Source organism: Herpailurus yagouaroundi, unplaced genomic scaffold, assembly GCF_014898765.1.
Source record: "Herpailurus yagouaroundi ecotype Mexico unplaced genomic scaffold, PumYag 200, whole genome shotgun sequence".
In the NCBI taxonomy this organism is placed as follows: Eukaryota; Metazoa; Chordata; class Mammalia; order Carnivora; family Felidae; genus Herpailurus; species Herpailurus yagouaroundi.
Genome location: NW_024412431.1, coordinates 4,903,565 through 4,914,061, shown reverse-complemented (window position 1 = coordinate 4,914,061; position 10,497 = coordinate 4,903,565). Strand labels below are relative to the sequence as shown.

At 57.4% G+C, this 10,497-nt stretch overlaps 2 protein-coding genes across 4 annotated transcripts in view; one reads left to right on the top strand and one right to left on the bottom strand.

Annotated features, from left to right (window-relative positions):
• MISP3 (MISP family member 3) overlaps positions 1 to 1,381 on the bottom strand; it is a 1,954-nt gene extending 573 nt beyond the window's left edge. The window contains exons 1-2 of one of the 2 annotated variants that reach the window (XR_005783034.1): positions 603 to 1,381; positions 10 to 230 (exon numbers count right to left, since the gene is read on the bottom strand). Coding sequence is in view for 1 of the 2 variants with exons in the window: in XM_040450125.1 (XP_040306059.1) it covers positions 10 to 83; positions 603 to 1,170 (642 nt within the window). In the remaining variant the exon portion in view is untranslated. The remainder of the gene's footprint in view (positions 1 to 9; positions 231 to 602) is intronic. The other variant, XM_040450125.1, reaches the window with a different exon arrangement.
• A 5,847-nt stretch (positions 1,382 to 7,228) lies between these two features.
• Positions 7,229 to 10,497, top strand: part of PALM3 (paralemmin 3) — an 8,591-nt gene continuing 5,322 nt past the window's right edge. Inside the window, exons 1-2 of one of the 2 annotated variants that reach the window (XM_040450122.1) lie at positions 7,229 to 7,448; positions 9,900 to 9,948. In XM_040450122.1, the coding sequence (XP_040306056.1) occupies positions 7,408 to 7,448; positions 9,900 to 9,948 (90 nt within the window). In that variant the 5' untranslated portion in view covers positions 7,229 to 7,407. The remainder of the gene's footprint in view (positions 7,449 to 9,899; positions 9,949 to 10,497) is intronic. The other variant, XM_040450121.1, reaches the window with a different exon arrangement.

Below are 10,497 nucleotides of genomic sequence, written 5' to 3'. Positions count from 1 at the left end.
GGCTCCCACCTGCTCCAAGCCGTTCTCCGATGCCTTTCTGCGGGGAGGCCAGATCACCGCCAGCTTTCCATCGCCCCTGCTCGCTGCGGGGGAAGGGGCACTCAGCCGGGGTTGCCCCTCCTGTCACCAGCTGGAGGCGGCCAGCACCAAGGAGACCGGCCGCGCCCCTTAAACACACAGGCGTTTACCCTCCTTCCCATGGAGGCCTCCATTCCGGAGGAGGGAGCAACCTGAAGGAGGGAGGCGAACCCAGAATGGGGAGGTGGAAACCCGCAAATTCACAGGGAGCATCCAGGAGTGTCAGAACCCAGGCAGGTTCCCTGGAATCCGATAAAGACATCTAGAATCCTCCTCCCTTCCTCCCACCAAAGCCTAGGTGAGATGTGTCCAGGAGTCGACCATTCAGAATAGGGCGTGGAGCACAGAGAGAGAGCAGCCCTAAAGGGGTGGGGCAGTGAACGGAGAGTTGAGAGAGGGCCCCAGGAGTCTGGGAGCCCCAAGGAGGTACCCTAAGTGCCAGAAGAGAGGCTCCTGGAGTTGGGCAGTTGGTGAGGGCGGCTGGAGCCCTGAGAGTCCCTAGAGTGGGGGCGCGCGTGGCTTACCCGTGAGGCTCGGCGCGGGCTCCTTGAACTCAGCGGTGCCGTAGACGCTGAGCCTCTGGCGCTGCAGCTCCCGCTCGCGCTCATGCACCTCGCGCACCTCCTGCTCCAGCAGCGACGGCGCGACCCGCGGCGGGGCACGGGTCAGCACCGGGCACCGGCCTTGCACGGCCAAGCGAGGCCGGCCTCCGGGATCCGGCAGCCCCTGCGGGCCCGCGCCGCCTTCCTCCGCCGGCGAGGAGCCGCGTCCCGCGGCGGTCTCAAAGAATCGCTTGAGCTCGCCCAGCGGCTGCGGCGGCGTCCGGGCGCACTGCTCTGGGGCCGCGGGACGCGCCAGCGCCGCCTGACGGTGGGCCTCCCGCTCGATGTCTCGCTGCATTTGCGCGCCCGCCCGCGCGCGCTCCAAGGCGCGCGGGAGCGCGGGGCCCGGGCCCGGCAGGCTGAGCACCGGTCGCACGCGCAGCTCGACGAGTTCTCGGCCGGCGCGGCCTGGGCTCAGGCCCCGGCTCCGGCGCAGGCTCTCCTCGCGTTCGCAGCTGCGGCGGATTTCTCGCTCAATGGGCGTCTCCATGAGCGGCTTCCCGGGGACCGGTTGGGGGGTCTCGGGGCGCAGTAGAAAATGCAGCAGGGGGGCTTCCGAGTCTGACCCCGAGGAGGAGGTCTCGGGACACTGAAGAGGACAGTGCTTCGGGACCCCCGCGCTTCGTGCTTCAGACGGCTCGGGGTTGTCGTCGCCTGTCTCGAGACTCTCAAAACCCCCAGCTGCGGATGGCCCGGGGCGTTCTGTGTCCAGCCCCGCTGATGGCCCAAGGACTTCACTCTCTCGCTCAGGGGTCTCCGCGCCCTGCTCCGCGGAGAGCACGGAGACCTTGCCTCTTGGCCTGGGTACGTCGGCGTCCTGCTCTGCGGCAGGCCCCGGGACTTCGATGTCTGACCCGGGGGGCTCGGGGCCCCGAGCTTCGGACGACCCCAGGGCTCCGCTCTCCGGCCCGGGGGCCTCGGTGTCCAGGGTTGGGAGCAGTTCGGAAGCCTTAGTTTCCAGAGCCGGAGTTTTGATGCTCAGAGCTGAGACACGGTGCCCTGCGCAGCACCTGTGGCATAGTCACCGCCCGCGGGTTCTAAGGCGTCGCCTACCTCAGCCGCTTCTCTGACCCGCCCCTGGCCTCCGAGAACGGCCCCCGGGGACAGGGCCGGGCACCGCCCCCTGCACCTGCAGGAAAGACTTGGGCCCCGCCCTGGCCCCGCCCTCGGGGCGGGGGCGCCCCGGCAGGGCACTGCATTTGGTTCACTGACGCGCCTCAGGTCAGCTCAGGGCACCAGACTTCTCGTAGGAGGGCTTCCCTAGACTTGGCCCGCCGGCTGGGGGACAAGTCTGGGTGCCGTTCCACTAACGGGGCGCCACCCTGGCACCTTTTCGCCCTCACGTCCCCGGCATTCCCGGGAGGCTTGACCCCAACTCTGTCCTGGGTCGGGTGTTTGAACCTCCGGCTTTCTGGTGCCGGTGTGCTCCAAAGCCATCTTTCCGAAGCCTTGCTAGCCCCGCCCAGACCAGCGGGCAGCAACGCCCCTGGCCCCCGGGCTGTCCATCCACGTTCCACCCCTGCAGCGCACAGCTCAGACTGAAGGGGGCGCCAGGAGCTCTCTCATGGCGCGTCGCAAGCTCTCCCGCCCAGTGCCTGGGCTCCACTAGGCTTCTTCCGAGAGGTGTACCCGCCGCTCGCGTCAAGCCTGAGGCTGCTTCCCCGCACCCCTCCTGGAAGAGTCCGCAAGGCGTCCGCGGCCAAGTGCACTTCCAGACTGAGGGAAGAGGGACGGACAGACCCAGCGCGCCCGTGGCTTGGAGGAGCAGCTGCGGTTGAAAGGCGGTCACCTTGGGCCCAGACGGCTGGGAAGGCCCGGAGAGGTATCCAGGCTTGCGGTGTGGAGCAGCTCTCCGCAGCTGGCGCCAGATCTTGGCGTTCAGAGGCAGCAGGGTCGACGCCCCCGCGCCGACCCACCCCCAAAGACATTTTCCACTCTCCTCCCCCAGGCTCTCCCCAAATCTGTCCTCTGGCCCTACTCTACCGTTCTAGGGTGACCAGGAAGAAAGAAATAGTTACCTAGAGAAAGGTTGGGGGGGGGGGTGGTTGCTGAACAGCCTGGGAGCCTCCAATAATCCAACTACCCAATCACTCCTTCCCCCAGCTCTCCGCCTACTCTGGTGACTCCCCTCCTTCCCCTGGATCCTAGTCTCAAGCTCCTCCCTCTGACCCCTTTGGCCTAATTGGAATTGGGCCCAGCTGGGTTCCGTCCCACGCAAAACCTCCGCAAGGTACCAGCCTTCGCCAGGGCTCAGTTCCCTTGTCTGTAAAATGGGCAGAGCGGTGTCCACTTGCTTGGGGGGGGGGGGGTCATGAAGATTAAAGCTTTACTTCTGGAAAGAGTTGTCTACAGCATTCTCTCGTCTTCATCGCCTCCTGTTCATGTTTGACAGCACTGACAAGGCTCTGGGTCCCACCACCCCACCGAGCCTTTTCCATCCAAGGACACGGATGGACTTCACTTGCCAGACCCTGGTTCCGGGTCTGACTTCCTCTTCCGTTAGCTCCTGGGTCTCTGAGGATGCCATCTTCTCCTGGTTTCCCTCTCAGGCATTTCTTCTCAGACTTCTGTTTCACCTGCATGGACAGGCTTCCTTTCCGCCCTGGCTTCCACTGGGGTTGGCTGATGGGAGAGGGGGAGTGAGGTCAGCGCGTTTATTCCATGCCCCTGCCCGTAAGCCACGCTGCTTGTGTCCCTCGCTGCTGGTAGTTACTCCACACAGCTCTCTCGCCAAGGCCAGTGCGTGGATACGGCCCCGGGCTGTTGCTAACAGAGATTGTTTCCCCAAATCTTTGTAAACCAACTCTTTTTTGGGGTGCCTGGGTGGCTCAGTCAGTTAAGCCTCCGATCTCAGCTCAGGTCATGGTCTCGCAGTTGGTGAGCTCAAGCCCTGCATCTGGCTCTCTGCTGTCAGCAAGGAGCAGGCTTGGTTTCCTGTCTCCCTGGCTCAGCCCCTCCCCTGCTTGCTCTCCCCTCTCTTCCTCTCTCTCAAAAATAAACAAACATTTTTTTTTAAACCTAACTCTTGACTGAGCTCTGATGAGTTACTCAGTTTGAGTATGCTATCTCTTTCCTGCCAGCACTCAGCCCCTGACCAATTCCAACCTCATACTTTATTTTTTTAAGTGTATTTATTTATTTTGAGAGAGAGAGAATACCAAGCGGCCTCTGCGCTTTCAACGAGGAGCCCAACACAGACTTGAACTCACGGACGGTGAGATCATAACCTGAACCGAAATCAAGAGTCCCAGGCTTAACCCCCGGAGCCACCTGGGCGCCCCCACAATCTCATACTTTAAACAACATCTCTGTGCTGGTGTCTCTCAAATCTCTACCTCTGACTTCTCCTCTGGGTTTAAAATTGGGTTTTTCGACGTTTATTTGTTTTTGAGAGACAGAGAGAGAGGGAGCGTGAGCGGGGGAGGGGCAGAGAGAGAGGGAGACACAGAATCCCGGGCAGGCTCCCGGCGTCCAGCTGTCAGCATAGAGCCCGACGCGGGGCCCGAACCCACGAGCTGTGAGATCATTCCCTGAGCCGAAGTTGGACGGCTCAACCGGCTGAGCCACCCCGGCGCCCCTCCAACTGAACATCTTCAAAACTGAGCTCTCGGCTCCCACCCCTACTCCAGCCCTGCTCTTCACCATGTGTGACAACTCATCCATTCTGTTTTTCATACCCCAAACCTAGGAATCTACCTCAACTTCTCTCTCTCAGTCCTGTTCCAATCCATCCTCATGCTGGATTGCTGTTGAATCTGTTGACTCTGCCTCCAAAACATATTCTGAATTCGTCCACTTCTCTCCACCCTAGTCCCAACCACTACACTGCCCTCTTCACTGAGTGGTGGCTCCCCACCCACCAACCAGAAAAACCCAGACTCCCCACTCTGACCCAGAAGGCCCTGCCCACTTCTCAGATCTCATCTTCTGACACTCTCCCTCACTCCTCCATTCCAGCCTTTGCGCTTCCCTCAAACCCCCAACTGCACGCCTACCTCAGGACCTTTGCACTGACTTGCCTTTCTTTCTCTGCTTGGAAGGACTCACCCCCTGGCTGGCTTCAGCGATGCAGGTCTTGACTCAAATATCACTTCCTTAGACAAATAGTCCCTGATCACCCACCCTGAGTCACACACAGCCCTTCTCCGTAACCCTAATCCTGCTATTTTCTGTGACTCACCCTATATGGCAGTTATTACCAATTGCCTTTATCTGTATATTATCGCTCTATCCTCGTCACCACCAAAAGTTAGCTGCATTACACCATTTTCTGTTTGCTCACCTCTAGACCCAACTACCTCATGCCTAGAACAATACCTGATACACAACGGTTGCTTAAGAATTCTTTAATCATACTTACCAGGCGCCTACCCCCGTGCTGGAAATAAAGAAACACATCAGACTGGGAAGGTACAGTTGAGTTTGGGAGACAGACCCGACTATAAATAGAACAATCTTGGGGCACCTGGGTGGCTCAGTCCATTAGGTGTCCAACTCTTGATTTCAGCTCATGTCATGATCTCACGATTCATGAGTTGGAGCCCCGCGTCAGGATCCGCACCGTGTCAGCGCAGAGCCTGCTTGGAAGTCTCTCCCTCTCTCTCTGTCCCTACCCCACGTGCACTCCCTCTCTCTCTCTCTCAAAATAAATACACTTAAAAAAATTTTTTTAAATGTGTTCTCTTATCATAGCAAATGTATTTTCAGAATGACTTAGAAGGCCAGGTTCAAACAAAAACATTTTGGATCCCTAGGAGTTTCGTACTAGAATGTGGGGCACAGGGAAACCCCAGCTCTCAGTCTGGCCTCCTGTACTTCTCCCTTTCAATGCTCTCCTGCATAGCAAGGAGGCTTGTGCCCGCACCGAGGAGGGGCTCTGAACCACGAGTCCCAGCTTTATCCTTACCCCTCTGCCAATAGCTGCCTTTGACCACTTCTCAGGCTGGAGGCAGTGGGGCGAGACACATCCTGGTTGTGGGGTCTGCATTCACAAGGCACAGAGGCCTTATGGGTGAGCTAAGGACCCTTTGGATAGGGAATTCTGGGGTCACCAGTACCCTGAGGAGAATCTGCAAGAGGGAGGGAGGAGTTAGGAAGGTACCTGACCTTTGCCACTCGGGGGCGGGGAGGGGGTCCTAGCTGGAGTGTGCCCTCTAGAGCAGGGAGCTGAGGGCAAGGATCCTTCTCACCGAGGCTTCTGTCAAGCTGCACAGCATGACCAGGGCTCTGATGAGGGGAGGACTGGGGGCTGTGGGAGACTAACCTGGAAAGCAGGAGATGAGTTCCCCAAGTGGCAAAGGGTAAATGAGGCACCCTGTCATTTGATAAAGGGTGTGCTGGCCCTTTAAGAACAGGATGGGGAGGGCGCTTAACAGTTGGTTAAGCAGCAGACTTTGACTTTGGCTCAGGCCTTGATCTCAGAGTTAGGCTTGTGAGTTCCAGCCCCACATTAGGCTCTGTGCTGACAGCATGGAGCCTGCTTAGGATTCTGTCTCCCTCTCACTCTATCTTTCTCTCTCACTCAAAAATAAACATTCAAAGAGAGAAAGAGAGAGAGAGAGAGAGAGAGAGAGAGAGAGAGAGAATGCACGTGAGTTGGGGAGGGGCAGAGAGAGGGAGACACAGAATCTGAAGCAGGTTCCAGGCTCTGAGCTGTCAGCACAGAGCCTGACGCGGAACTCGAACTCACCACCAACCGAAAGATCATGACCTGAGCGGAAGTTGGACACTTAACCCACTGAGCCACCCAGACACCCCAAAAATAAACATTTTTAAATAATAATAATAATGGGTACCTGGGTGGCTCAGTGAGTTAAGCATCCAGACTCTCCGTTTCAGCTTAGATCATGATCTCACTGTTTCATGAGTTTGAGCCCCACGTCGGGCTCTGCACTGATGGTGCAGAGCCTGCTTGGAATTCTCTCTCTCTGCCTCTCCCCTGCTCACGTTGTCTCTGTCTCCCTCAAAATAAATAAACTTAAAACAAAATAAAATAAATAGTTTAAAAAAAAGAACAGGATGGGGAGGATTTGGGTAGGAAGTTCTCTGGACCTTCCTCATCACCACCCCATCCCTAACTGTTATAGCATCTGAGGGGTGTCAGGGTCCTGGAGGCCACCTGATTTAATTTCACAAAAGGGCAAACTGAGGCCTAGAAACCCCTGGGCCAGGCCTCCTGATTCCCATGGTGCTCAGCCTCTGGGCTCCAGAATCTCTTAGCTGGATCAGTCCCTCCCTCCCCACCAGGGTCCAGGAAGGGAGGGGCAGTCATGCATAAGAGTATCCCACACGTGTGCTACGCCATGAGGCTCACATGTTGGTGACCCTTGGTGGGCAGCTGGACTTGAGGCGTCTGGGGTGCCAAGTGCAGGTGCCATTCCCTGGAGGGGGTCAGCGACTCCCCGTTCTCACCCACACACTGCACCACGCGCGTGAGAGTGTGTTTGCTGCGAGGCAGCCAAGTGCGGCAAGGAGGCCAGTGGCTGGTAAATAATTTATCAGGACAGCTGATAGTACCTCCCCAGAACTGCCCGCCAGCCCCCAGCCCCCCTCGCCCCGTTTGCCTCCTGCCTCCTGACCCAAACCAGCTGGACCAGCTCTCCCGGTGCCCGCCTGCAGCCCCCCCCCCTTCGCGCCAGCCAAGTCACAGTCTCCAGGGCACCTTCAAGCAAACGGGTGGGGGGTCCTGATCTTGGAGACCCAAACGAAGGTGGGCTTCCGGGCAGAGATGGCCCTGCAGAGCCAGATGTGGTCTCCGGCCACACCCACGTAAGTGTCCTGGGTTGGGGGGAGGGGGGGCGGGTGCGCAGGGCCTGGGAGGGTCACTGGCCTCTCCACGGGGTGAGAGCCCCAGCTGGCCTCTCCTAAGGGGAACAGGGGGAGCGGAGAGAGGTCAGCAGGCAACCCCGCAGGCTCTTCGGATCCCTCTCCCCAGAGTCGGGTTGGAGATGTGGACCTCCACTTTCTTTTTTCCGGGATTTTTCCACTGGCAGTCTTCAAGCTCAAAGTCCAGGCTGGGGGGTGGGGCTAGGACTGGGGGGCCAGGAAACGCCAGGGTTCCTCACTCCCATGTTTTGCCTCTTGAAACACCCCTCAGCTTCCAGGGTAGGAAGAAATGCTTGAGATACAACAGAGAAAGTTAACAGCTGCCCAACTGGGAAAGGTGATGGCAAAATTGCAACCATCACCGGCTTAATGAAAGGGCCACCCATTGCTCCTGGTGACAACAGGCCATAGCCACGAACCCTGTTCTTGTAGAGTTGGAGATAAACAATATCAAATGGGGTGTGCCGAGGGTTTTAACATTCAAGGTTTGAGGGCCTTTTAAAGAGGGTGGAGGGGCTCCAGAGGTTTGTAAAGAGTTCTGGAAAAGAGTTTCCCCCCAGGGACCCCAATTTGGTTCCTCACTCTTTTGGGTCCCCTGATGCATTATTCACCAACTACAAACCTGGTTGCCTAGCAACGGGAACCTGATCACCCCCCCCTCCCCCCCAGCAAGGAAGAGGCAAGGAGATTACATCTTGGGAATGGGACAGCAGAGGGAGGATGTCAGCCCTCCCCCAAGGGCAAACCTATTAGTAGGGGGTCTGGGCTCCCTTTGGGATACCCTCAAAGCATGACTTCAGCCCCCTGCCCCGAGTGAAATCGGGAACCCCCAGGCTGATCTCTGGCCTCCTGGCTGCCAAGACAAGGATGCCTGGACTCCCCCTCTTCCCCCGCAGCGTTCCCAGTATTTGAGGCCTGAGAGCCCTGAGTTCTGATCCTGACTCAGCGACCTTAGACAAGTCTTTTCACCAGTTCTTGGAGCCTCAGTTTCCCCATCCATAAAATAGGGACAGTCGTACTACTTGCCTCCCAGGATCTTTGGAAGGATTAAATGAGTTCCTACAGGCATAGCATGTAACAGCACCTGGAACATGGTATGCGCTGGCTAATGGTTGGCTGATTTTATTGTCAGAATATCAACTCAGCAAAGAGTGGACGACAGTGTCTCAAGATCAGGGCAGGGAGGGAGAGGCGGGGGTGGCTGGGAGGGCCTGGCGGAAGCCCTGTCGAGCACTTAGAGCACTATAGATAGTAAGGGCTAAGTATCCGCACTATTATGTCTTTATGGTGTGGCCAGGGAAGATCTGGGAGGCCCCGGCAGAGTTTGGGCAATGAGGCTAATGCTCACCCAATGGAGTTAGTGCTCAAATTAATAAATGTTTGAGGGCTTGCCCTGTGCCCTCCCTGGGCTAAGTGTCAGGGACAACAGACAAGTAGAGGCATCCTTCTAGATACTGGCCTATGAAACGCCTCCAGGTAGGGGGTACTCGATGCACATCTGCGATGACAAGTTAACGTAACAACATCTGTCCCCTAAGTGTCCTGAAGTACCACAGTCAGCCTCTTGCTTCCAGGGAAGCACAGAAGGGGCAGCTCTGGAGCTGGAAATCGGGGATCCTGGGGTGCTGCAAGGAAATCAACAATGGCGGCATCTCAGGTTAAACCTTAAACAGCAAGACCCTTCTGTCTCCTCCCAGCTCAGAGTCCAGCGCTAGGCTACATGTCCTGGTAACATTTGCTCCCAGGGAGGGGATTTGGCAGGTAGCTCCATAGTTACCATGGGGATAGCATGCGTCCATGGTGGGATGGACGCTTCTCTCCCCAGACTCCCTCAACCCCTGGTGCTTAAGGTATCCTGGGTAGGAGCTGAGGTCCAGAGAGGGTATAGAATTGGAAAGAGACACACAGCATGTTAGGGGCCTGGCAGGATTTGAGAGTATCTGAGGGCCAGCCTGGAAATGCTCCTTATAAATAACCATAAACATTATTAATCATGGGAATTATTAAAGCTATGAATGATAATAAATGATGCTACTGTTTTAGGAACGCTATGTCCATTTTTTTCCCCCTGCATGGAGACTTCCTTGCAAGGGCACCTCTCTATAAGGTGAGGATCAAGCTATTCTGACCCATTTTACAGATGAGGAAACTGAGGCTCAGAGAGGTGATGTCAAGCCTAGGAAGGGCTTTAGCTCAGCTTGTCAGCGTCTCTGCTCTCTCCCCCTCATAGGACCCCCTGCCCTCTACTCCAACACCTTTCAGTTGCAGAGGGGAAATAGAGGAAAATACTGGGCTTTAGTTGGTTTCCAAGCAGCTCAGGGATCTTGACCCAGAAAGGGGCATTCAGGAGGGACCTGGGAAGACCCCCTCCCCAGTCTCTGCCCTCTTCTACAGGCCCATGGCCGAGAGCTCCCTCTACCGGCAGCGGCTAGAGGTCATTGCTGTGAGTTACCCCTCCTTCCCCACCCTCCACCGCCACCCCCGCTTCTGGCGCCCCCCTCCACCACCCCTCCCCTCCCCTCCTTCCCCGCATCCTGGGCACTCCTAGTCATTCCCCAGGTTTCTTCCTCGCCTCTCTCTCATCCAGGGAAGCAGGCCTAAACCTGTGAAGTGAGGAGGGGGGGTGGGCAGCACCCTCAGCTCCAGCCCTGCCTTGAGCGCCCCACCTAAATCCTCAGGCCCCTCTGCTCCCCAGTTCCTCTATCTGGTCGCCACCACCCACAGAATGGTGAGGCTGTGCACCCCACACACCCAGAATCCACATCCGATGCTCCATTCTTGAACCTCGGTCTCTCAAACACCTCATGTCTGAACCCCATCTCTATGAACCCCCATCTCACTAACCCCTATCTCTCTGCTCCCCCACTCCTGCGCCCCCATCTTTCTGGATCCCATCTCAACACCCTGGCCTCTCTAAACCCCCATCCTCCTGACCCTCAGATCTGTACCCCATCCCTCTGAACCCCTATCTCACCAAGTCCCCTCTCTCTGC